Source organism: Cucumis melo, chromosome 4, assembly GCF_025177605.1.
Source record: "Cucumis melo cultivar AY chromosome 4, USDA_Cmelo_AY_1.0, whole genome shotgun sequence".
In the NCBI taxonomy this organism is placed as follows: Eukaryota; Viridiplantae; Streptophyta; class Magnoliopsida; order Cucurbitales; family Cucurbitaceae; genus Cucumis; species Cucumis melo.
In genome coordinates, this window is record NC_066860.1 from 3,758,596 (window position 1) to 3,786,346 (window position 27,751).

Below are 27,751 nucleotides of genomic sequence, written 5' to 3' on the forward strand. Positions count from 1 at the left end.
TAAAATTCAGAATCCATGGACTAAAAATAGTATTTAAACCCCCCAAAAAATAATAACAATAAATAATGAAGAGTCCCAAACGAGCCCTTTGCAATTGTTTTTGCAAGTAAACAGGCATGTTTGGGGTAAAAAGGAGAATCTAAAATTTCCCATAGTCAGTCAGACAAATGATACAAGCTCCCCATTCCCTTCCTTCCAACCACATCAGAAACAAAGATTAAATACAAGGAGCAAATATATAGAATGACAAACATAGAATTTCCTTCAAAACTAAAGGAGGCTATATTTAGCAGAAGAAAATCAAAACAAACAGCTTTATGACAGAAATTGAATAGATCACATTTTTATGAACAAATCAAACCTTGATAGAATCATATCTTTCACCCATCACACCACCTTTCTGTTTCTGGAACTGAATGTATCGAAGTGTGCTAGTAAAGAATGCATCTGGGGCTGGGGCAGGATTCGCACTTGGGGAGTCGGTCTGCAATTCAGTTGTTATTAATTCAATCAAGCCTTGAATTGCAGCATTTGTTATCTGCTGGTTTCCTTTCTCGAAATAGTAGAGGTACCTGGAACCCCCAATAACATATATATTCATTCATTCATATACAAGTATTTGTCCATTATAGAGTAAGGATGAGAAAAACAAGCCTTCTTTCTGCGAGAAATGCAAGTAGGATTTCATATGGTTAGCGCATTTTTAGAACAAAAAACATATCTCGTAATTTGGTTATAACATAATGTGTCACTAGAACCAAATACATAGTTACTGGTGTTCTATAAGACAAAAAGAATACCAAAAACATTATTCTTAAATTCACTCGCAGGTATTTCCAATGTAGCGCATTTTTAAATTCACATATGGTTTGTTCTAAGGAACAGACGGCCCCCGAGGCATGTTTACCCTTCAATGAGAACTTAAAAGTTAAAACCACCGAGTACACTAATGAATTATCATTAAAATAGTCATCAAAGCTTTTTAGACAAGGAAAGAAAAGAACAGAAAAGAAGAATAAGGAACTACTGATCAAGGATATTATAAATAAGTTTATGATTAGTTTGAACTAGAAAAACATGGGAGTTAGAGAACTCTTTGTATAAACAAAAAAGCTCTCGAGTTTTCATTTAAATTTATAATTCTGTTTATTTGTATACAACAAGAGTTTACAACCTTGGTCATCAAATTTAAATTTAATATGCTCATTTGATTTCGACCTCCCGTTTTCAGGCACTATACACTTTACTGGTGGTGTGGTATTGTCGAAAGAGTTGTTTTAAAAGGAAAGATTATATAAGAGATGAATATGATCGGCCGTTAGCATCCAGTTGAGGGAAAGAATTGTTTTCGACATTTTATATTTTGTCATCATTGAACATAAAAAGGAGGTAAAATTTTCAGATACTCACTTGTTCAGTATTTCAACAAAAAGTGTGACGGGTCCACTACTACCCCGTGTAACATTAGCCATCTGTTGAGCAGCATTTGCAATTCGTAGGGCACGCTTCAGGCAAAGAAGAACTCTGCTTACGAGGTAAAATAACTGTTATTTCTTCTAATACAACCAAGATACCTAAGAGGCAAAAATGCCAAAAGTTAAACGATCAAGAATGAGGGAAGAACCTCTCTCCATCCTTAATGCCCTCTGGATCATCAACCCAAAAGAGATGTGAGCATGCATAAACAGCCCTACACTGATCAGGTTTCTTTAGGAGCTTCGCAGAATACTAGCAAAAAGGCAGGAAAACAACTCAGGATCAGACAGGAAAACAACTCACGATCTAGACAAAAACGCTAGAGATTAAGAAATGTTTATACCCCAGTAGCTTTGTGTGTCAAAGTATCTCTGTTCTCGACACCAAACACATTCATCCTCTGTAGAGTCCCAATAATAAGGTGTATTGCAGTCACTTGAGCCTTAGAATCCTAGAATAAAAATAAATTATGCAACAAATGGAAAGAAAAGAAAGGAAACTGCATCAAGTCTTTGTTATCGGAGGGAGGGAGCTTGTTTTTTTTTTGGAATAGAGAGAGAGAGCTTGTTTATGAAGCCAGATAAAATTAAAAGCAGTGTTGCAAAGTCTAAAACTAAAAAGACATAGATATTGATATTTACCGCAATATCCTCTTCATAGATTATAAATGCTTGGGTAAAGAATTCATACGCAACAGGTTCGAGGTCACAGTCATTAGCTGCCTGAACAATAGAGGAGAATGAATAGAAGTTAGAAGGGAACTCCTAGACCTACAAAGATACGATCCTTGGATATAGTGATCAGATCATCAGAATGGTAGGATTCAGTATATCACCAGAATGATGTGATTTGGAGTTGTATATCTATGAAAACAGTATACAAACTAGAATGGTGTAAATTCATTTTTCCTATTTCAGCAATAAAGCATAATGTCTCCTGCCAAAATAACAGTTTCTGAGGCGCTATTTCCTAATTAGCAATGGAAACGCAAAAAACAAAGCACCATTCTCATTCCTATTGTAGATGTTTTCTTCCGGAGATTAGTAATTTAACAACCTCAAGCTATGGCGGATCCAGAAATTTTGTTGACAGGGGGCTTTATGATTTAATACAAATAATCTAGAAAAAATATAAAAAATGAGGGCTTGAACCTAGATCTAGAGAGGGCTAGGAGATAGCTTTACCATTAGGCTATCTTTTGACATTGATATTATATCCGTTTTTAATATATATATATATATATATATATATTATAAAGAGCATAACATTGAGGGAGGGCTCGAGGCCCCGGGTCTATACTTCAAGTTAATCAAAAGAACGTGACATTCCTTCTTATTCCCTAGTCCTTGGGCCTCTACCACTTCAAATGTTTAACAGTTTTTTTCTCTCTTTTACTTCTGTTGCATTATCTAACTTAACATTAAATTGATTATCATGCTAAAATGATCAAACAATACAAATGGAAAACTGTATCGTAATCACCTTTAGTTCTTATTATCTCAAAATACACTAAGCATTCATTTAAGCATTTTAGTCTTCTTATCTTATTCCAATTGGAAAACTCTATTGTAATCACCTTTAGGTGCTTTGGATTTACCCTTATTTCATTTATCCAATGAAATGTTTCTTATCCAAAAAAAATTATTATTTCAAGATACTACATTGAGAGAAACCTATATTTCAAATCATTGATTTTCGTACCTCAGCACATTCCAGGTATAACCTTAATGCCAATTCAGGAGCTGGAACAGAGGAAAGAGCCTCAATAAGCTGGAGCCAAAAAAGGAAGCACCAAAATTTATTTCTGAAGCAGCTGAGCTTACAAATACCAGGCAAGAGATTGAGAAAATAATAAAATATAACTTTGTTGAATTTTGACGGTTAAATTGACTTATCCAATGATAGACGATAGGATTCAGATGAAGACTACACAACCATGAACTCTTTTGTGATAAATGCAAACCTCTTTCATTTTATCGTAACAGTTTCTACTACATAGCTTAGTAGACTGAACTTCTCTGGCTATATATGGACCCAGCTTTGCCAATCACAGATTCAGCAAAGTTATTCCATAATGAAAACATATATTACCTGATTTAAAATCTGAAATATTTTCTTCGGTGTAGCATGCATCTCTTCTGCCTCATCCCCAACTTCGTGTTGCTCTTCTCCCACCACGTCCCCATCTTGATTTTGTAACTGTCTGATTAACTGTAAACAAGGGAGAAAGTTATGTACAGGTATCTATCTTATAATCAGGCTGGTTAACATAATAACTTCAAATGAAATTCAAGCATAAGCAAAAAGATCATTAGTTAAGAATCCAAGCCAAAAAGTCATAGAAAGATATATTCAACAAAACCCCAAGACTTGAAACATGAGCAAATTATAGGTTATAATTGACCAAGATTTGAAAGTCAATTCCCTACATTGGAATTCTCCAACCACTTGGAAAAAAAAAACATGAAACAAAGCTTTCTTGCATATCAAACAGAAGAAACATACATTGAGCGCAGAAAATATCAGGGGAGGAACAGTGAAAGGCAGGCGATTTGGTCCTCCACACAAAATATGCTTCTTCACGGCGCAGATAATCTGGGATCCAAGAGATGAACAGATTAACAAGGCTAGCATGCACAAAGTTACAATTCTGAGATATCTCAAACATAAAGAAATATTGAGTAGAACAAAAAACATTTATGATTTCTGAGACTGAAATAAAAAATGTGTTAGTAAATTAAACAAAAGATTGCCGGTGGCCATCACAATTACATAAATGCAAGATTGATTTGCATACGACAGTTCATTTTAAATTCTTGAAGGTACACAAAAAATAAATGAAAACATACTCGGATGATGTATGCTATTGCAATTCACTTTTTGTCAAGAAGCCTTAGTATTAGCAGAAGCAAAAACGTAGATGACAATTTTACCTTCAACATTTCACCCGGGTCATCGTTATGTAGCATGTGTAGAAGACGAGCAACAGAATTTTGCTCTTCCTTGAAATCCTCTTCGTCAAGCTATTGTCAAAAGAAAGGCAAGAAAAACAATTAGCTGGAGACACTTTATTTCCTTTTTGGATCCATCAGTGTACTCTTTGCTAGGATAAAGCAAGAAAACAACAGGCAATATAGACAGATAGCACATGCAGATATCAAGTGCCAAGAGCTCATCGGTACATGAGTGGGGAGCATATGTAACAAAAGTATTAAATAAGAGAAGTACAATGATAGTCTAGAGTGAATTCATATACAGAAAGAAGTAAAACAGAGATAAGAGTAATAAAAAGTAGCACGATGGAAAAAAATTGTATTTACCTCATCGACACTCACTTCTTCCAAGTCCTTGATAAGCCCTTTTATTAGTTCAAACAATACATCAACCTATCATAGAATACGGTAACTAGGTAAGCATAATCCACAAGTGGAAAGGTTGATACAGAATACAAAGAAGTAAACAAACCTTGTCAGCAGTAGAAATGCAAGAGTTATTTTTCATAATACTTTGAATAATGACCATGGCCATAACTTTGTTTGTGGCATTGTCCAGGTGGTCCATGACACGAGGATAATTTGAGAGTGTAAGAGCTGTCACAATACCATTATATTTCTCTAGTGGAGCACTGAGAAGCATAACTATTTGTTTTGTTGCTCTAGCGTCTTCAAGCTTTGGTTGGCTGGAGAGTTTCTTAACGCATGCTCCCTTTAAAAAAAATTCAAAAGAAAAAAACAATTGATGTGAATATAGGGATGTGTCTTATAAATGCCAGAATTGAGATTTCAACACGAAAAGCACTATAGCCAGTAAACACCTATATTTTTAGACAAGGTTGGATTGCCAGCAACGATGGCAATGCACACACATAGCAACCATGACAACTTCTTGGTTTTTCAATCTTTTTGTATAAATATTCCCACTTAGTACTTCAATGGCAGGATGGCACCTGTGTTACCACCTCACTTGCTACAGACTTAATTTTTTGTTATTTAAATAGGTAGCAAGCAATTATTTTTTCTTCATTTATTAGAATATGAAATATAGATATCTATAGAGGAAGAGCTCATCCAATTGTGTGTCCAAATTTGAACAAAAAATACCATCCTTTTAATAAAGTTATCTAAAATATCTTCTGTTTCTAAATTTCTTCAAACTTCCAGACACAACATAAGATTTGAAATTACGGTCATTTGAAATTTCTCTGCACAAACCCCATGATTATGCTTCAATTGCCATATGCTTACCGATGTTTTGATACTAAACTTTTTTACATTTTTTTTGTCAAGAATGTATATTCAAGTCTACCGTGTGCTAAGTATTCCCTTCTCAAGTGACCTTGTTTCCCGATTCTTTCAGTACCTCATGCCATGGGGCACAAAAGAGGTAACAGTGTGCCTACCATCTAAATAGTACTTTTGGGGTCAATATGGCATTGAAGAAAGGCAAGGAGATTACCAATATTTGGTCCACATAATCAAGCCGATCTGGATGAACACGAAGGGTAAATGTCAGAAGGGAGACGTACAATGTTATAGCTCCAACAATAGGCATGTCAACCTGTGCTTCTATTACCTGTCAAAAATTATGTGTGGTCAATTCCTGCCAAGAAATTTTGCAGTTTCAACATAAAGAACATATGCATGAGACATGCAGAAGGAAGCAAGTAAACAGAAGCTTGCATTAAACACTTGAGATGATAACTGTAATAAAATATTGTATCTCATGTTTGGATAGAGGAAGGAAAACTGAAGCCCACTCATAGTAGCAAGTTTGTCGAGTTGGACAAAAATGATGACAGTTCGACTATTTTGATCTGTTTTTACATTTTTGGTATTTAGATCATCAATGAGATTTATAGAATATGCTTAAAACTGATGTTTTACTGCACTTGTGTCCACTTCATATTATCTCCGAGTAAAATGTTGTGCATATGGTTGAAGTTAATTCAGAGGAAAAGCAAGCTTTACCTTCCCAATAGCATTGCTCAACTTAGCAAAAGCTTCAACATGCAGAAATTCAGGTATTACCTGGCATATGTCAAAATTCAGAAAAATATAGAGGAAGAACAAGGAAAGAGAGAGCACAGTTAATAACTTACATCTGCATTTGAAACAGCATAGTTTGATAATCTATCCATTAATTGAGATAGAACCATCCTGATGTCAACGGTTGCCTATAAATGAAGCTTTTTCTTTGTAAGAAATTATACTTACATAAATTAAGAATAAAAGGAATACAACGCAAGCAAGCATTAAAACCTTGCCCTTTCTCAGACTTCTCTAAAAATCTTGTAGTTCCTCTCAGTCCAAAACCCAATAAATAACTTCTAGGAGTCCCCATTACTCAAATGGGATTACTTATTTTTAAAAAATTCTTAAAGAGATGATGGAAAACTATATTTACATGAGACATGCCCAGCTATATCAAGCAACCATTTTTTTTCTTTTTTATATCACAAATAAAATATTATTGCCTATCAAGGACAAGTTGTAAAAACCATTAGAAGTACGTTGATGATAGTAAAAATAAGATTAAAAATAAATCTTACAGAAACTGAGTAAGTTATCCACCTGAAGCTGCGGGCAAACACCCAACAATGTCTCAAGCGTCTGTAAATGGTATTCATCTGGGAACACCTGAATAATGCACTCCATCAAATAGTACTGAGCTAACTCATCTTTGCAGTTGACCACCTGTTCATACAACAAGAAGAATGCAGGCAATCAGAAAGTATTGTAATATAAACATTCCTAAAATTTGTTATGTAAAAACATATTGGGGGAAAGATAATAAAAGCAATTTAGGCAGAACAATGTTGAGTAAAAAATTAGAGACCTGCTCCAAGACTCTAGGAAGAACAGTCTGCTTGTACATTTCAAGGTCCACACCCTCTATCTGACTGAGAACATGGAGATTCTTTCCAACCTGGAACAGACATATGAGAGGAAGGATAATCTTTTGAAGTAATGTATGCAGAGTTCTCACAACATTCAGAATTCTTACAAGATCTCGAAGTTCATTTCTCTCTTTCTCCTGCTTCTCTCTCAACCGTGCAGGTCCCTGCAGATGAAAAAGTGCAATTGAAGGCCTCAACTCAGGATCGCCAAAGTGTAGGAATGATTTGCACACACCATAACACCTGCATGGCCAAAAATCATGCCCTCATGGTTCATTTTACCTCCATGGCATGCAAGCACTTTGGTGTCATGCACATACAACGATACAAACACAAACAAGGTGAACAAAAGTTCAAATGTTCCACAAACCTGAAGCTGAATTCGCACCCAAAGTTTATTCATTTCAGTAAAATTTTGAAGCACAAATTCTACGGCCTCCATGACAGTGTCAGCATCTCTGCAGGAGCCAAAGTTATATTGTATTGTCATTATTTTTTGTTTAAAAGAAACCATTTCATTGATGAATGAAATTACAAAAAAAGATAAAAAAATCCATGATGATTACAAAAAGCATTCCTAATTGATCAGAAGGGACGTAGATGTATATGAAGCAAAAGAGATTAGAACTTTTTCACCAAGAAATAACAAATAAATAACGAGATCAAAGAATACATAGAAAGGCTTTTCTTAGTCCATAAAAAGTATTTGAATCCTCTCCTAGAAAAGAGGAATTAGGAAAAGGCATTCCCAACTGATCATTGTTTTCAGCTTTCATATTTGCAAAACAAACTAACATCACACACTAAAAAATTGAAATGTTTTGTTCCAACCTCCAATGAAATAAACAAGCCATTGTATCTTCCGAAATAAGCTTACTTACTTTCAATACAAAGTAATTCTGGTTGTCCATTTTTTCATAAGAATGAAATGCAGAGTAATAGCTAAAAGGTTTTTTTTTTTTTTTTGGATAAGAAACAAACATTTCATTGATGAAATGAAATAAGGGAAACCCCAAGCACCTAAAGGTGATTACAAAAAGAGCACCAAGATGCTAGACCACCAATTTTATTCACCTATAACAGAAGGAAGAAAGACAAGGGGACACGTGGAAACGGTGAGGAAAGCAAGGAGCTGGGACCAGCCAAAGGGGGAGGGGGGACCACAAGTTAGTTAGTAGTGGAATGGAAAAAAGGGAGCAGGCAGGACAAAGGACAAATGTCGGGCAAAAGGTGGGCTGCTCCCTCCTGAAGAAAGAAGTAAGGCAGACTGAAGAAAGGGCAGAAGACCGTTGCTGCGCAGAAGGGCTGGACTTATAAATAAGCCATTTCGCGGGTTGTAGGAGTAAGTTTTTGTGTGGTGTAGTGGTGAAGTAACAGAGAGTGTGTTTTTGTGATTTTGTGTTGTGTTCTTGAGTATTTTCCTGAGAGGAGAATTACTATTAGTAATCTTGCTGTATTTTGTTTGACATTTTGGCAAGTTAAATCAAAGAGTATCCTAAGAAGTTCTGGTATCCTAACATTTGGTATCAGAGCACTATTACCTGGGAAAACCCACGACGATGACGAGAAGCACCGAAGAGAGACTGGACATGGTGGAGCAAGGAATCCTGAAACTACCCTTGATGGAGGAAAATGTTTCCCTTCTGTCAAAAACGATTACGGAGATGAATGCTCAGATTGACAAGCAATACCAATAGCAGCAAGTGATATTGAAATACTTGGAAGGCATCCTACGGGACGACTCACCCGGTAAGCAGGTGGTTGAAGGCTCATCGAGCAAAACCCAGATTGAAGAAACGACCATAACCGCCATCTCCCATGACCCGAAGGTTGAAGGAAAGACCGAGGAAGGACCGGCGACGGATCGGAGCAAGTTTAAAAAAAGTAGAAATGCCGATTTTCACGGGGACCGACCCGGACTCGTGGCTATTCCGAGCCGACAGGTACTTCAAAATACATAACCTATCTGATTCAGAGAAACTAACCGTGGCTGTCATCAGTTTCGACGGGCCGGCGTTGGACTGGTATAGGTCTCAAGAAGAGAGAGAAGCGTTTAAAGGATGGCAAGACTTGAAACAGAAGATGTTGGTGAGATTCCGATCTATCTGCGACGGCACACTGGTGGGGCGTTTCCTTACCATTAAGCAAGAGACGACAGTGGAAGAGTATAGGAATCGGTTTGATAAATATTTGGCGCCAGTAGCATTTCTACAGCCGGTGGTATTAGAAGAGACATTCATGAATGGCTTGAGCCCATGGTTGAAGTCAGAAGTGGAGACGTGGGAGCCCGTTGGGCTGGCCCAAATGATGAAGATGGCCCTAAAGATAGAAAACAGAGAGATGGTCCGGAAGGAATGCGGGCTGAGCAGTGCATACGATAGCAAGGCGGCCCAGCGGACAACCAATACGCGTAATGTAAACCCCTCCACGACGAATGAAAACGCGACAGCAGGCGGCTGGCCAATGAGGACCATTACGCTGAGAGAAGTAGCAACTGGGGAAAACCGACGTGAAGGGCCAACGAAGAGGCTGACGGATGCCGAATTTCAAGCCCGCAGGGAGAAGGGGCTATGTTTCCGATGTGGGGAGAAGTACCACGCAGGGCAACGGTGCAAAGCTAAAGACAGCAAGGAATTGCGCATGTTACTAGTGAAGGAGAGTGGGGAAGAGTTAGAGATCATAGAGGAAGAATATTTCGATGCCGAGACAGAGATAAAACCACCGGACGTACAGGGCGTGGAAAACTTGAACATAGAATTGTCTATCAACTCGGTGGTGGGCCTGACAAATCCGAGAACAATGAAGGTAAAAGGGAAGTTGGGAAAAGAAGAGGTAGTCGTCCTGATAGATTGTGGGGCTACCCACAACTTCATTGCTGAGAAATTGGTGGAAAAGTTACAGCTGCCAATGAAAGAAACACCCAACTATGGAGTGATACTAGGGTCGGGTACATCCATAAAAGGGAAGGGTGTGTGTGATAAGGTGGAACTGTGGCTAGGGGATTGTAAAGTCACGGATAGCTTCTTGCCCTTGGAGCTGGGAGGAGTCGACGCCATCTTGGGAATGCAATGGCTACATTCGATAGGAACCACCGAGGTTGATTGGAAAAATCTGATACTAACTTTCTTTGAACAGGGCAACAAGGTAATCATCAAAGGGGACCCGAGCCTCACGAAAACACAAGTCAGCCTCAAGGGGATGATAAATGTTAGAATTAGTACTTTTGGAAAAAATAAAATATAAGATTTTATTTCCTAAATATTTCCTAAATCTTTTCCTTTCTTATTCCTATTGTACTCTATTTATACTCCCTTTGTACCTATTGTTTTTGTTCATAAGAAAAATAATAAAAACTAAAGTATCGTGGTTTTTCTCCCGGTTCTCGGGTTTCCACGTAAGTCTCGGGTTGTTGTTAATTGCTTTCAATATGGTATCAGAGCAAAGCAATAACGAAACCCTAGAAAATAACCTAGGAGAAACCCAGATCGAAACTGAACCCGTCGCCGCCGCCGCCGCCGCCGCCGCCGGAATCGCCGCCGCCGTGGACGCCGCCGTCGCCGCCGCCATGGAGAAACTGCTCCAGAACCTACAGAAACCGCCGATCTACCCAACGGGAGTGGTTCCGCAGCCGTACGCGCCGCCGTCTGACCAGAAGTTGATTCACGCGCCGCTCGTGTCCGGCGCGTGGGCCCACGCGCCGCCGCCGTTTCACGTCACCGCCCATCCCGTTCCCTTCTACGCACCGTCGGATGTCCAGCCGTCAAACCCTTCCGGCCATCCGCATCCTCATGCGCCGTCTACGAGCTCCGGACAGCATCCCTCAACCGTAAATTTGTCAAATCAGTACAGTAAGCAGCAGCTGTACGTTGACCCTTTACAGCAACCGCTGTTTTCTGGTAACGGAATTGATCAACCCCAAAACAGATCGGACATTGAAGCGAGCGAATCTTCAACGCATTCCAAACCAACCGAGTTGCCGATGTATTCCAAGAACCCGGTAACTTCGTTCCCTAATTCACAGTCAAATTATATAACTGGCTCTTTGGGTTCGTCTACAGGGAATTTTTCAGGCGAAAAATTAAATGGTCAAAATTATTTTTCTTGGTCCCAATCAATAAAGATGTTCCTCGAAGGTCGATACCAGTTCGGATTCTTAACTGGAGAGACTGTACGTCCTCCACCGGGAGACGCCTTGGAACGACTCTGGAAAGGAGAGGACTCATTTATTCGGTCCATGCTGATTAATAGTATGGAACCACAGATCGGCAAGCCTTTACTATATGCAGCCACAGCAAAAGATTTGTGGGATACAACTCAGACCCTTTACTCGAAACGACAGAATGCCTCTCGGTTATATACACTGCGAAAACAGGTCCATAATTGCAAACAAGGGACCTTGGACGTAACTACCTATTTTAACAAGCTCTCTCTCCTCTGGCAAGAGATGGATTTGTGCAGAGAGACAGTTTGGGACACACCAAATGACAGTACACAATATGCTAAACTTGAAGAGGCTGACCGTGTTTATGACTTCCTTGCAGGACTTAATCCCAAATTTGATAATGTTTGTGGTCGTATACTCGGACAAAGACCTCTTCCCTCCCTAATGGAAGTTTGTTTTGAAGTCCGCCTGGAAGAGGATCGCACTAATGCCATGGGTGTATTGACTACCCCTACCATTGACTCCGCAGCCTTTAGCGCTCGGTCCTCAAATCATGACAGTGACAAGAATAATGGGAAGTCAATTCCTGTGTGTGAGCACTGCAAGAAACAATGGCACACCAAGGATCAGTGTTGGAAACTCCACGGTCGTCCCCCAGGAGGTAAGAAACGGTCCTCCAACGAGAAACAGAACTCAGGACGTGCCTACATTAGTGAGACTACACCTGCTAGCACTTCTCAATCAACTGATCCTACTGTGAGCCAGACCAAGACTCCTACTCTGGGTGCCATTGCTCAGTCAGGTATGCCTCAGTCCCTTGGGCTTATTAGCGTTGATGGGAAGAATCCCTGGATCTTAGACTCGGGGGCTACAGATCACTTGACAGGTTCTTCAGAACACTTTATCTCATATGCCCCGTGTGCCGGTAATGAAAAAATCCGAATAGCCGATGGCTCTCTAGCTCCGATCGCTGGCAAAGGACAAATAGTTCCCTTTGACGGTTTTGCTCTCCAGAATGTTTTGCATGTCCCTAAACTGTCTTACAATTTGTTATCTATAAGCAAGATCACTCGTGAGTTGCATTGTAAAGCTATCTTCTTACCTGAATCGGTTTATTTTCAGGACATGAGCTCGGGGAGGACGATTGGCACTGCCCGGCATAGCAGGGGACTTTACATCCTTGATGATGATACCTCATGTAGTAGTTTGTCTAGGGTTAGTTTACTGTCATCCTACTTTAGCACTTCTGAACAAGACTGTATGTTGTGGCATTTTCGACTGGGCCACCCAAACTTTACATATATGCAACATTTATTTCCCCACCTTTTTTCTAAAGTTGATGTCTCTTCTCTATCTTGTGATGTGTGTATCCGGGCAAAACAACATCGAGTCTCTTTTCCCTCACAACCATATAAACCTACACAACCATTTAACCTCATCCATAGTGACGTTTGGGGTCCTTCCAAGGTCACCACCTCCTCGGGAAAGCGGTGGTTTGTAACTTTCATTGATGACCATACCCGTCTCACCTGGGTCTACCTTATCTCAGATAAATCCGAGGTTCCATCCATTTTCCAAAACTTCTATCATACTATCAAAACACAATTTCATACAAAAATTGCAATTCTTCGAAGTGATAATGGTCGGGAATTCCAAAACCATAACCTTAGTGAATTTCTAGCCTCCAAGGGGATTGTTCACCAAACCTCATGTGCCTACACTCCTCAACAAAATGGAGTGGCCGAACGAAAAAACCGACACCTTGTGGAAGTAGCCCGCTCACTTATGCTTTCCACTTCCCTTCCATCATATCTGTGGGGAGATGCTATTCTTACAGCTGCTCACTTAATCAATAGAATGCCTTCTCGTATCCTCCACCTTCAGACTCCCTTAGATTGTCTTAAGGAGTCTTACCCCTCTACTCGTCTTGTTTCTGAGGTTCCTCTTCGTGTGTTTGGGTGCACCGCCTATGTCCATAATTTCGGCCCTAATCAGACCAAATTTACCCCTCGGGCTCAGGCCTGTGTGTTTGTTGGGTATCCCCTTCACCAACACGGTTATAAATGTTTTCACCCGCCGTCTAGGAAATATTTTGTCACTATGGACGTTACTTTCTGTGAAAACCGACCATACTTTCCTGTTAGCCATCTTCAGGGGGAGAATGTGAGTGAAGAGTCTAACAACACCTTTGAATTTATTGAACCTACTCTTATTACCGTGTCTGACATTGATCCTCATCCCATAATCTTACCCACAAACCAAGTTCCCTGGAAAACATATTACAGGAGGAATCTCAGAAAGGAAGTTGGGTCCCCTACTAGTCAACCGCCGGCTCCAGTCCAAAATTTCGAACCTCCTCGAGACCAAGGTATGGAAAACCCTACAAAACCTTGTACTAATAATACAATGAGTGAGAATGACAAGTCTGATGTTGCTGTTCTTGAAAATATGGAAGAAAAGAACCGTGATGATGAGACTGAGGTGAGAATAGAAACCAGTAACGATGAAGCTGAACAGGGTCATACAAGAAAACTTGATGAGTATGATCCCTCTCTTGACATTCCAATTGCATTGAGAAAAGGTACCAGATCATGCACTAAACATCCCATTTGCAACTATGTTTCCTATGATAATCTCTCTCCACAGTTTAGAGCATTTACAGCAAACCTTGACTCTACCATAATACCGAAAAATATCTACACTGCTCTAGAGTGTCCTGAATGGAAGAATGCTGTTATGGAAGAGATGAAGGCTCTCGAAAAGAATAGAACTTGGGAGATCTGTGCTCTACCCAAGGGACATAAAACTGTAGGATGCAAATGGGTATTCTCTCTCAAATACAAAGCAGATGGTACGCTTGATAGACACAAGGCAAGGTTAGTTGCAAAGGGGTTCACTCAAACCTATGGTATTGACTATTCGGAAACTTTTTCTCCAGTTGCTAAATTGAATACTGTTAGAGTCCTGCTATCTGTTGCTGTGAACAAAGATTGGCCTCTATACCAGCTGGATGTTAAGAATGCTTTTTTGAATGGAGACCTTGTGGAGGAAGTCTACATGAGCCCCCCACCAGGATTTGAAGCCCAATTTGGTCAGGAGGTGTGTAAACTCCAAAAATCTCTATATGGTCTGAAACAGTCTCCGAGAGCATGGTTTGACAGATTCACTACCTTTGTCAAGTCCCAAGGGTACAGTCAAGGGCACTCTGACCATACTTTATTTACAAAGGCTTCCAAAACAGGAAAGATAGCTATTCTAATTGTTTATGTGGATGACATTGTTTTGACTGGAGATGATCAAACAGAAATCAGTCAACTAAAGCAGAGAATGGGTGATGAATTTGAAATCAAAGACTTGGGAAATCTGAAATATTTCCTTGGAATGGAGGTGGCTAGATCAAAAGAAGGTATTTCCGTGTCTCAGAGAAAATACACCCTTGATTTGCTAACCGAGACAGGTATGTTGGGATGTCGTCCTGCTGATACTCCTATTGAATTCAACTGTAAACTAGGAAACTCTGATGATCAAGTTCCAGTTGATAAAGAACAATATCAGCGCCTTGTAGGTAAATTAATTTACTTATCCCATACTCGTCCGGATATTTCCTTTGCTGTGAGTGTTGTCAGCCAGTTTATGCAGGCTCCCTATGAGAAACATATGGAAGCTGTTAACAGAATCCTGAGATACTTGAAAAATACACCTGGTAAAGGGTTGATGTTTAGAAAAACAAATAGAAAGACCATTGAGGCATATACTGACTCAGATTGGGCAGGATCTGTTATTGATAGAAAGTCTACATCCGGTTATTGTACCTTTGTTTGGGGCAATCTTGTAACTTGGAGGAGTAAGAAGCAAAGTGTTGTGGCCAGGAGCAGTGCTGAGGCTGAATACAGAGCTATGAGTCTGGGAATATGTGAGGAAATTTGGCTCCAGAAAGTCTTGTCAGATCTTCATCAGGAATGTGAGACACCATTGAAGCTTTTTTGTGATAATAAAGCCGCTATTAGTATTGCTAACAACCCAGTGCAACATGATAGAACTAAACATGTTGAGATTGATCGGCATTTCATCAAAGAAAGACTTGACAGTGGAAGCATATGCATTCCGTACATTCCTTCAAGCCAACAGATTGCTGATGTTCTTACCAAGGGGCTTCTCCGACCACACTTCGACCTTTGCGTTAGCAAGTTGGGACTCATTGATATTTACCTCCCAACTTGAGGGGGAGTGTTAGAATTAGTACTTTTGGAAAAAATAAAATATAAGATTTTATTTCCTAAATATTTCCTAAATCTTTTCCTTTCTTATTCCTATTGTACTCTATTTATACTCCCTTTGTACCTATTGTTTTTGTTCATAAGAAAAATAATAAAAACTAAAGTATCGTGGTTTTTCTCCCGGTTCTCGGGTTTCCACGTAAGTCTCGGGTTGTTGTTAATTGCTTTCAATAATAAAGAACTGGGATACGGATGATCAGGGGTACCTGGTGGAGTGTCGAGCCTTGGAAAAAGAAGACATGGAAGATCGGGAGGCAGACACCCAATTCACTGAAACAGAGGAAGGAAGAATGGCTGCAATTATCAGTAAGTTCAGTGATGTGTTCGAACGACCAAACAGACTACCACCCCAACGAGGAATAGAGCATCATATCTACCTAAAACAAGGAGCCGATCCAGTCAATGTTAGACCATACCGATACGCACACCACCAAAAAGAGGAGATGAAGAGATTGGTGGATGAGATGCTCACTTCGGGTATTATCAGACCAAGCACAAGCCCTTACTCCAGCCCAGTATTGTTAGTAAGAAAGAAGGATGGAAGTTGGAGATTTTGTGTGGACTACAGGGCGCTGAACAATGTAACGGTTCCGGACAAATTCCCAATTCCAGTCGTGGAGGAACTCTTTGATGAACTGAATGGGGCAGATGTCTTTTCCAAGATTGATCTTAAAGCCGGATACCACCAAATTCGGATGCACCCCGAAGATATCGAAAAGACAGCATTCCGAACCCACGAGGGGCATTATAAGTTCATGGTAATGCCATTCGGCCTCACCAACGCCCCTTCAACTTTCCAAGCTTTGATGAACCAGGTATTCAAGCCCTTCTTAAGACGATTTGTACTTGTTTTCTTCGACGATATACTGGTTTACAGTAAGGGAATGGAGGAGCACAGACAACACCTTGAAGTGGTGTTGGAAATTTTGAGAGAAAGCGAATTATATGCCAACTTCGACAAGTGCCATTTTGCGAAGACAAGGATCAGCTATCTGGGGCATTACATTTCGATGAAGGGCATTGAGGTGGATCCCGAAAAGATTCGCGCAGTGAAGGAATGGCCAGCACCTTCGAATGTAAGGGAAATGAGAGGATTCCTGGGGCTTACAGGCTACTACCGCCGTTTCGTGCAAAACTATGGAAGTATATCGGCGCCTCTCATACAGCTGTTGAAGGCAGGGGCATATAAGTGGACGGAAGAAACAGAGGCAGCCTTTGAAAAACTCAAGAAAGCCATGATGACTCTACCGGTATTGGCAATGCCTGACTTCAACTTGCCCTTTGAAATCGAATCTGATGCATCAGGATTTGGGGTAGGGGCAGTGCTGGTTCAGGCCAAGAGACCGGTAGCCTATTTCAGCAAAGTCTTAAGTATGCGGGATCGGGCTAGACCAGTGTATGAGCGTGAACTGATAGCAGTGGTGTGGGCTGTCCAGCGATGGCGACCCTATCTGTTGGGGAGAAAATTCACAGTGAAAACGGACCAGAGATCACTTAAGTTTTTGTTAGAACAAAGAGTAATACAACCACAATACCAGCAATGGATCGCTAAGTTACTCGGCTATTCGTTTGAAGTACTATACAAGCCTGGATTGGAGAATAAAGCCGCAGATGCCTTGTCCAGAATAGGACCCACGGCGCACTTGAACCAACTAACAGCCCCAGCCTTGTTGGATGTGGAAGTAATTCAGAGAGAAGTCAGGAAGGATCCGGCCCTGCGAGAGATCATCTCATTGATAGAAGAACAGGGCATAGAAATCCCACGTTACACTTGCCATCAAGGAATACTAAAGTTCAAGGGAAGACTGGTTCTATCCAAAACTTCTATACTAATTCCCACCATTATGCACACCTATCACGACTCGGTGTTTGGAGGGCATTCGGGGTTCCTTAGAACATATAAAAGAATGGCCGGAGAATTGTATTGGAAGGGAATGAAGAAGGATGTTCAAAAATACTGTGACGAATGTATGATTTGCCAGAAGAATAAATCGTCTGCCCTCTCTCCAGCAGGGTTGCTGCTGCCTCTTGAAATCCCAGACGCCATCTGGAGTGATATCTCCATGGATTTCATCAAAGGGTTGCCCAAATCACACGGGTGGGAAGTGATTCTGGTAGTTGTAGACCGGCTGAGTAAGTATGCGCATTTCCTCACTCTGAAACATCCATACACTGCTAAGACCGTGGCCGAAGTGTTTGTCAAAGAAGTTGTAAGATTGCACGGATTTCCCAAGTCCATAGTTTCAGACCGAGATAAAATCTTTCTCAGCCACTTTTGGTCCGAAATGTTCAGGCTGGCTGGCACTAAATTAAACCGAAGTTCCTCCTATCATCCTCAAACGGATGGACAAACCGAAGTAGTTAACAAAAGCGTAGAAGCCTACCTCAGATGTTTTTGCAGAGAAAAGCCAAGAGAATGGAGCCAATGGCTGCACTGGGCCGAATACTGGTACAACACAACATACCATGAATCAATTGGTATCAGCCCCTTCCAAGCAGTCTACGGGAGACTCCCACCACCATTGATCCAATACGGAGAGATGAAAACACCTAACTCCACGCTGGACCAGCAACTAAGAGACAGAGATGTCATATTGGGAGCATTGAAAGAACACTTACGGGTGGCCCAGGAAAGGATGAAGAAATTCGCAGACTTAAAAAGGAGAGATGTGGAGTTTCAAACCGGGGATTTTGTGTTCCTCAAACTGAGACCATACCGACAGACGTCCCTTCGAAAGAAACGCAATGAAAAACTATCTCCCAAGTACTTCGGACCATACAGAATCTTAGAAAGAATTGGGACCGTGGCATACAAGCTGGAACTACCTAGCAATGCAGCCATTCATCCGGTGTTCCATGTCTCTCAGCTTAAGAAAGCAATAGGTAACATCAAGGAAGTCCAACCCCTTGATCCATATGTCAACGAATGTCATGAGTGGATCACTCAACCGGAGGAAATCTATGCTTATCGAAAGAATCAGGCTACAAAGGAATGGGAAGCGCTAGTACACTGGAAGGGACTGCCCCCGCACGAAGCCACCTGGGAAAATTATGCTGATTTGAAGGTACAATTCCCTGAGTTCCACCTTGAGGACAAGGTGGATTTAGAGGAGGAGAGTGATGCTAGACCTCCAATTTTATTCACCTATAACAGAAGGAAGAAAGACAAGGGGACACGTGGAAACGGTGAGGAAAGCAAGGAGCTGGGACCAGCCAAAGGGGGAGGGGGGACCACAAGTTAGTTAGTAGTGGAATGGAAAAAAGGGAGCAGGCAGGACAAAGGACAAATGTCGGGCAAAAGGTGGGCTGCTCCCTCCTGAAGAAAGAAGTAAGGCAGACTGAAGAAAGGGCAGAAGACCGTTGCTGCGCAGAAGGGCTGGACTTATAAATAAGCCATTTCGCGGGTTGTAGGAGTAAGTTTTTGTGTGGTGTAGTGGTGAAGTAACAGAGAGTGTGTTTTTGTGATTTTGTGTTGTGTTCTTGAGTATTTTCCTGAGAGGAGAATTACTATTAGTAATCTTGCTGTATTTTGTTTGACATTTTGGCAAGTTAAATCAAAGAGTATCCTAAGAAGTTCTGGTATCCTAACACACCAATGGGCAACTAAGACCAAAAAAAAGTTCTTAAAAGGGTTCTCAATTTTGCACCAATAAAAGGTTGAGGACAATACCATGTCAAAAAAAGAACTAAAAGATGAAAAAGAGTCTTGAAAAAGACGCCTATTACGCTCGCCCCATAAAGTCCAAAAGCAAGCCCAAAGAACAATACTTCTTGCAACCAATAAAAGGGTGAACCCCAAAGAACAATAACCTTCTTGCAACCAATAAAAGGGTGAACCACCATAAGAGAGTTGAGGATGTCCGAAATGTCAGTGGACAAAGCAGTAGACCAACCAAAAACCTCCGAAATGAGATCCCAAAATTGTCGAGCAAAAGGCCAATAAATAAAAAGATGAGCAGGGAATTCAACATTAGCACAACATATAATACACCAAGAAGGAGAAGAGACATATAAGGCATATAACGCTGAATATGATCAGCAGTGTTTATAGCTTTATGACTAAGCTCTCAAAGAGAAATTTTAATTTTTTTCGGAAAGTGATCCATCTAATTGATCGAATAAAAATCCCTTTCAGAAGGCTCAAGAATACTTGTCAAGTCATCAATCAAAGATTTCACAGTAAACATAGATGAGGAGTCTATAGTCCATTTCCAAAAATCAGGCACCATATGAAATCTGGTAGAAGACAAAATAGTAACAAAGGTACCCATTCCTGAATTTCATGATAAGTAAAACTATGTCTAAAGTGCAAGTCCCAAGTCTCGAAATCAGCAAGCCACGCTTCAGCAACAAAAATATCAGGAGTACAAGAGAGACGAAACAACCAAAGAAAAATCACAAAGAGAATACCACAATCATGTCATCGATCTTGCCAAAAAGAGATAGTGTCACCCGTACCAAGGCAATGTTGAGTCCTAGAAAATACAAGGTCAATAGTATGGCAGATGGAGCTCCACAGGGACTTTGATGACCTTCTAACAATAGTCAGCCAAACACAATAGGAATAGGGATAATAGTACTTAGCAACAATGAGCTGACGCTACAAAGCATCCTGCTCATGTAAAAACCTCCGTATCCATTTCGCCAAAAGGGCAGAAGTTCAATGATGAAAATTGCCTATGCCAAGACCACCAAGAAGCTTAGGGCACTAAGTAGTAATCCAATTAACGTTATACATACCATTTTCATCACATAAACCATTCCAAAAAAATCATGAATCAGTTTCTCCAAACAATTAATCACATCATTGGGGGCATGAAAAAGAGAAAAGTAATGAGTAGGCAAGCTTGAAAGGGTGACTTGAATAAGTGTATGACGACCACCCATGGAGATTTAGGCATATTTCCAGTTATGGATGGAACTTCTCAATAATTGGTTGCTAGAAAATTATTGATTTAGAGTTGCCATCAAGGGGAAGGCCAAGATAAGAAGTTGGCCATAGTCCCTTCTTACACCCAAAAACAGTCACCATCCAATATAGATCATCATTAGAGATATGAATGCCAAGGAGCTCACTTGTAGAGAGATTAATAGATAAACCAGAAGCTTGTTCAAAGACATGAATAACCTCAAACAAGCATGTAACGGCAGCGTGGTCAGTGGTGGAAAAGAGCGAAGTGTCATCGGCAAATTGCAAGTGATTCGGGATAAAACTCGAAGCACCAATGAGGTGAGTGGCTACCAGATTTTTTGATAGACTATGGTCCAACAAACGACTTGAGCAATTTGGTCCAACAGACGACTTGAGCAATCGGCAACCAATATAGAAAGAAAAGGAGAAAGGGGATCACCTTGTCTAATGCCGCGAGTAGGGACTATTTCACCACGAGGTTTACTATTAATAATAATGGAAAATTTTGCATTAGAGACACATCAATGAATCCACTTATGTCAAACCCTTCCAAAGCCTTTAGCATGGAGAATTGTATCTAAAAAGTCCAATCAACCGTATCAAAAGCTTTTTCAAGATCAAGTTTAACAATCACACCTTACTTGGTATCATGAAACCAATCATCCACCAATTCGCTAGCCATAAGGGATGCATCCAGAATCTGTCTATTTTCAACAAAAGCAAGCGGATTTAAAGCAATGGTAGATGGAAGAACCTGTTTCAATCGATTCGTTAAGACCCAAGCAATCATCTTGTAAGCACACGCTGATCGGCCGATAATCAGAGACCCATTCTAGCATCCAATTTCTTTGGAATGAGACAAATATAGGTTTCATTTAGGGAGGCATTGATAATTCTAGAGTCAAAAAAATCACTGACCATATTCATAATGTCATCTTTTAAAGTAGTCCAGAAAAATTCTGTGAATTCTGCTGTAAATCCATCAAGACCGGGAGACTTATTAGCACCAAGAGAAGAGATAGCCAAGAAAACCTCCTCTTCAGAAAACGGGCATTCAAGATCAGCAGCATTACTATTCAAATCGGATTCCAATTCACATTTATGGGTAGAAACTGAGAACCAACCTTCTTAGTAAAGAGATTTTTGTAGAAATTGCAAAATTCAGATTCAATATTGTCCATAGTCAATAGGCTCCGACCGATTCTGGGGAGAATTTCAGAATTTGAACTTTTCCTTTTACGGGCAACACAATACGGTGAAAAAACGAGTGTTTTCATCCCCCTCCGCAAACCATTTAAGTTCACACCATTGCCGCCATTGAATGTGCTCCTGAGTAGTTAATCGTATTGAAAGCAATAAAATATGAAATACCAGCTTATGTGGAAATCTGAGTACCGGGAGAAAAACCACAATATTTTTGTTCTTATTATTTTCTGATGATTTTACAATAGTTACAATGAGGGAGAATAAATAGAATACACAATGAGATAAAAAAAGGAAAAGAATTAGGGTTTAAGGTATTTCCATAAAACCCTATGGGCCAAAACCACTCATTCTAACACTCCCCTAAGTTGAGACGTAAATATCAACGAGGCCCAACTTGCTAACACAAAAATTGAAGTTTGGTCTGAGAAGCCTCTTGGTGAGAACATCAGCAACCTAATGGCTTGAAGGGATGTACAGAATGCATATGCTCCCACTATCAAGTTTTTCTTTGATGAAATGTCGATCAATCTCAACATGTTTAGTTCTATCTCATTAAATTGGGTTGTTAGCAACGCTAATGGTGGCTTTATTATCACAAAATAGATTGATTGGCGTCTCACACTCCTGATGAAAATCAAGCAGGACTTTCTGAAGCCAAATTTTCTCACATATCCCCAAACTCATAGCTCGGTATTCAGCCTCAGTGCTGCTCCTGGCCACAACATTTTTGCTTCTTACTTCTCCAAGTTACAAGATTGCCCCATACAAAGGTATAGTAACCGAAGATAGATTTTTTATCAACAACAGATCCTACCCAGTCTTAGTCAATATAGGCTTCAATGGTCTTTCTGTTTGTCTTTCTGAACATCAACCCTTTACCAGGTGTCGTTTTCAAGTATCTCAGGATTCTGTTGACAGCTTCCATATGTTCCTCATAGGGAGCCTGCATAAACTGGATAACAACACTCATAGCAAAAGAAATATCAAGAAGAGTATAGGATAAGTAAATCAATTTACCCACAAGGCGCTGATATTGTTCTTTATCAACTGGAACTCGATCATCAGAGTTTCCTAGTTTACAATTGAATTCAATAGGGGTATCAGCAGAACGACATCCCAACATACTTGTCTCGATCAAGAAATCAAGGGTGTATTTTCTCTGAGATACGGAGACGCTTTTTTAAGATCTAACCACCTCCATTCGAAGGAAACATTTCAAATTTCCTAAATCCTTGACTTCAAATTCATCATTCATTCTCTTCTTTAGTTGACTGATTTCTGTCTAATCATCGCCAAACAAGACGATATCATTAACATACACTTTCAGAACAACAATCTTTCCTATCTTGGAAACCTTTGTAAATAAAGTATGATCAGAATGTCCCAGACTATACCCTTGGGTCTTGACAATAGTAGTGAACCTGTCAAACTATGCTCCAGGTGACTGTTTTAGACCTTATAGGGATTTTGGGAGTTTACATACCTGCTGACCAAACTGGGCTTCAAATCCAGGTAGGGGGATCATGTAGACTTCCTCCACTAGGTCTCCATTCAGAAAAACATTCTTAATATCCAGCTGGTCTAGAGGTCAATCTTTGTTTACAGCAACAGATAGCAAGACTCTAACATTCATTTTAACAAATTATTCAATTTGTTCCCTCAATGAACGACTTGTGGATAATTGTTCTATAGAAAGTTGAGTCTTGTTGCTTATATTATCCAACCCTGGGAGATGAGAGATAAGGGATGGTAATTTAGTAGGCTCTCTATGTTGATTGTTATTCCATGAATGAAGAACATTTTTAATGCTTTGAGCTTCATCAATCCATGTCCAGGCCAACCAGCAACCCTATTGTTTGTCCACCAAGTTTCCACAAGGTCAATTTACGAATGGAGTAAAGAGCCATGGGTTCTCAAATCTGAAAGGGCATGGACCCTAATCAATATCACCTGCAGTCATAGCAAGAGAAAATGATCCCTTAACCAGGGCATGTTTTTATTAGACCACCGATTATTCATCAATACCAAAGAAGGAAGAACGTAAATAATAAGTGATAAGTTAGTGTGAGTCGGTTATAAGGGGGGACCACTTAGAAGAGTATAAATAGCAATAAGAAAGCGAAAGTTAGTTAGTGAATATTTTCATTGTGGTAGTTTCTACCGTGAGCTCATGAGAGATAGGGTTACGGTTAGAGAACTTGATTGTGAATGAATTACATATCGTAATTCATTTCTTGATTCCGATATTGTAAGTCTTTTACATTGAGATTCAATAAAATTGTTCATTCTCTTCTTGAGAATTCTGTGTTGGATTTGAGATCCAACGGTTTCTTCCAGGAATTCAAGCCACGAACAAGCCATAAGATGATCTTCATTTAGCAACCTCAGAACCCTCTCTATTGGCTAAAGCTGATGATTTATCGTAGCAAATTGATGATTACAGATTTTGAAGTTCCCTTTATAGTTTATTACGTTTACTGTTGGCGGTGTAAGGCTTCTTCACCTTTGGCGGGGGAAGAGAGGGGATGGCCATGACACACAAGCCATGTTGCAAAAGTATAGAAGCCATATCTCGAAGACTGATAGGGGTGGCTGTTGATCTTGATGGGATGTAGCTAGTTGAAGGTCGTGTCGACGGGATAGGATGTTGTATCGGGCTGTGCAAATCAATAGGGACAGGGGGTAAGATAGTAATTGGGAGGTTGGATTCGGCTGGGTTTTTTTTCCAAAAACGGCATCTTCCAACAAGTAAGTGGCAAAATCATCTTTTAGAGAGAGAGGGCTGGTCAAGTAGGCTTCCAAATCAGAGAATGGTTGCAGCTGGTTTTTAGTGTTGCCACGTGTTTTGATCCTTCACACAAATTGGATGAATCAGCTTGGAAAGTAACCATTACCAATGATAGCTGATTAAAGGAAGGTGATGGTGATTTTGTGATGCCTAGGAGGGTATTTTGATAAGTCAATGCAGGAAAACGGGAGGGAATTTGTTCACGTGGAATATTAATTGCCACTAGATTGGGAAAGTCTACAAAAAATTCAAACTGCTGAGAATCATGCGATTTTGGGTGAGCCAGCTATGCTGCTGTTAAGGAAACAATAGGATTTTGTACTTTTTATCACGTGAGTGCCCTAGATTTGCCACCATATTAGGAAGGTCTGCAGAGAAGTCAAATTCCTGAAAATCATGGGAATTTGGGTAAGCTGGCTATGTTTTTAAGGAAACAATACGCTTTTCCCCTTTATTTATCGTGTGAATGCCCATTTGTAACTGCTGATTTTCCCATAGATGCTGCCACCAGCAAGGTGACTCCCTCACCACCACATGTGTTTCCGCCACCACTGCCGCCAATCTATTTGGGGTGGTCATAACATTGACCCCACAAATACTCACTGTTATTTCCAATCCAGCAAGCTCCACAGGTAGTAACAAATGAGCGAGTATGAGGCCATAAGAGTTTGATTGAATCTTCAACCCAGCAGCTTGGAATTTAACCCTCTATCAGTTTGATTAGCGCATCCAACATATCCCCCACAGTGGTTGCCTATAAACTCAAAAATCTGCACATTCCATAAGAATGGTGGTAGGTCAAATACATCAATCCAACCTCCATAAGATGTCGTTTGATGGCAAAGATATGAAGAAGCGAGAGTTGCATCCAAGAATCGAAGATTGAAATTTCCAAACAATGTCCAGTCTTCAAGGTTGTATAAGGATTTGGCATCAGTGGCGTCATAAACATGGAAAGGGCCTTGTCATCAAGGAAGGGATTGATTGTGCACTTTGATGAAATTGTAGACTGTATAGCTTCACTAATTTCCAGCCAGGAGTCTTGGAGTTGTTGTATCACAACCATTGATTTCCAATCAGAGTGTGGCGGAGAGCTTTGATCAGATATTTTGGGGATTGGCTTAACCACTTCATGTTTAGGTGGCTTGTTGGGGAAGATTGTACCGCAGCCTTGTATGTATGTTAATGGGAGGTGGGGAAGGGCCAGTCATACAGTCAGCAAGAAGGGAGTAAAAGGAGAACCATCCTTGCTTATTTTCCTCTAATGGAATAAACAGTTTTGTCCGACGTCCTGTGTGGTAGAGGATAGTGAATTCAACATAGTAACCATTTTTATTGTGTAATTTTCCAGCCAGAGGATTGCTCCATTATCCAATAACTTTTTGAAGAACTTGTAGTTTGCAGGGTTCATAGTGTAATGTAATGTATGGGAGGAGGACAGCTTTCCAAGAGATGCAAAATGAATTGTGATGAAGTTTTCCCTTTCTCCATTATTTCACACGTTGACTGTCACTAGTTCCATCAGGTTGTAAGGTGAAAGTCTTTCAATCTATATGGATAGATCGAATAGGGTAGAGGGGAGGAGGTGGCGGACCGGTGGTGGTGGGCATGGTGGAGGAGGGGCTATGGTTTGATGGGTGGAGAAGGGCAGGAGAGAGGAGAGAGCATTTTTATTTCATGCAATCCATCTGAAAATAATGTTTTAATTTCTAACAGCTTAAAATAGCTAAAAGTTTTTAAAATACACATTCACATTTTAAAACTAGTTTCTATCAATTAAATTTTCATATGTTGCTGTTCTCTATCAAAACCGTTTATGTCAAAAATTAGAAGTAAAAATGTGAAATAAATTAATCAGATTCGAGAATGCACGTCTGCCTTCAAAATGAAAAGGTAAACAGCTCGGACTAAGCAATCATATTACCCTTCGCCCTCAGAATTAATATCTAGCAATATGTCCCTACTGACTTGAGCTAGATAGTGTCTGAGAAAGAGACCACGTATTGGATGTTGAACTCCACGGCACATTTCCACGAGATCCTTGAGGACCTCCTTTGCAGGGACCTCCCTAGATTTCATATACACTGACCCAACCGTACAAAGGAGATACCTAGATGCAGAAAGGAAAAACAATAATGAAAAATCCACTGATGCAGATAGGACATAGCAGAAAAAAACATTGCTATCCAGAACAAGGAAGCCATCAACAGGTCAAGGAAGATGATAACGCATTACTAATTAGCTTAAATGTGACGCCCTAAGGACGCTAGTCAATGTTCACTCACAGTCTGGGCAATATATTCCCGGCGTGTTGCACAAGTTCATACAGATCGACGACCGTTACACCATGCCTGCTTTCGTCCTTAAAAAATATCTCCAGCATCCTCAATTCGTCAAAGGCTCGCATATCTAAGACGACGTAAAATTCAAAAAATATATATATCAAATCTCATTTCAAGGAACCGATCCAGTCGTTACACAAAGGATTGATTTATTGGTAAATAGAAATTTACAGAGTTCGTAATATCTGTGTGGTGAAAGCTTCGAAGTTCGAAGTTCTGAAAGCATCTGAGCCGAGTATTTAAGTCCTTCTCTGAGACTATTCGCATCCTGAGATGACAAACGTCAATAAGAATGGAGAGATTAGGGTTTTTCTTTTTTTTCAATAGATTGAAGGTCTGAATTTGAAAAAAAAAAAAAAAAAAAAAAAGGAGTTGGAGATACCATGGCTTGATGCATGTAGAAGGCATTGTGTTGAATTCCGGCGATTCCTTCGGCCAGCCATTTCTCTTCGTCTTCAATTCCGACCGATAACATATCCTCTTTCTCTCTATCGGAGAAGATCAAAAGGTGAAAGAAAGACAGCAGAGACTCGCCGGCGACTGAGCCCTTCCTCTTTCTGTTGCAAGCGAAAACGATTTTGACAGCTAATTCAATAATTACAATTTGGCCCCAAATTTTTGCTCTAATTACCGAAAGGGAAGTCGTTAAGATGGATGGGTAATGAGTAATTTGTACGGCTGCCTATTCTGGC

At 40.2% G+C, this 27,751-nt stretch overlaps 1 protein-coding gene across 1 annotated transcript; it reads right to left on the reverse strand.

Annotated features, from left to right (window-relative positions):
* Positions 1–27,751, reverse strand: LOC103503864 (vacuolar protein sorting-associated protein 35B). The gene is made up of 22 exons (XM_008468248.3): positions 27,442–27,751; positions 27,231–27,327; positions 27,003–27,126; positions 26,642–26,827; positions 7,743–7,830; positions 7,480–7,536; positions 7,312–7,401; positions 7,047–7,169; positions 6,575–6,649; positions 6,444–6,503; positions 5,932–6,048; positions 4,942–5,181; positions 4,797–4,862; positions 4,410–4,499; positions 3,982–4,071; positions 3,568–3,687; positions 3,178–3,246; positions 2,118–2,198; positions 1,820–1,927; positions 1,625–1,728; positions 1,411–1,524; positions 1–572 (listed from the first exon to the last, which is right to left on the reverse strand). Exons 1-22 carry the CDS (start codon positions 27,532–27,534, stop codon positions 356–358), a joined length of 2,409 nt encoding a protein of 802 aa, XP_008466470.2. The 5' UTR covers positions 27,535–27,751; the 3' UTR covers positions 1–355.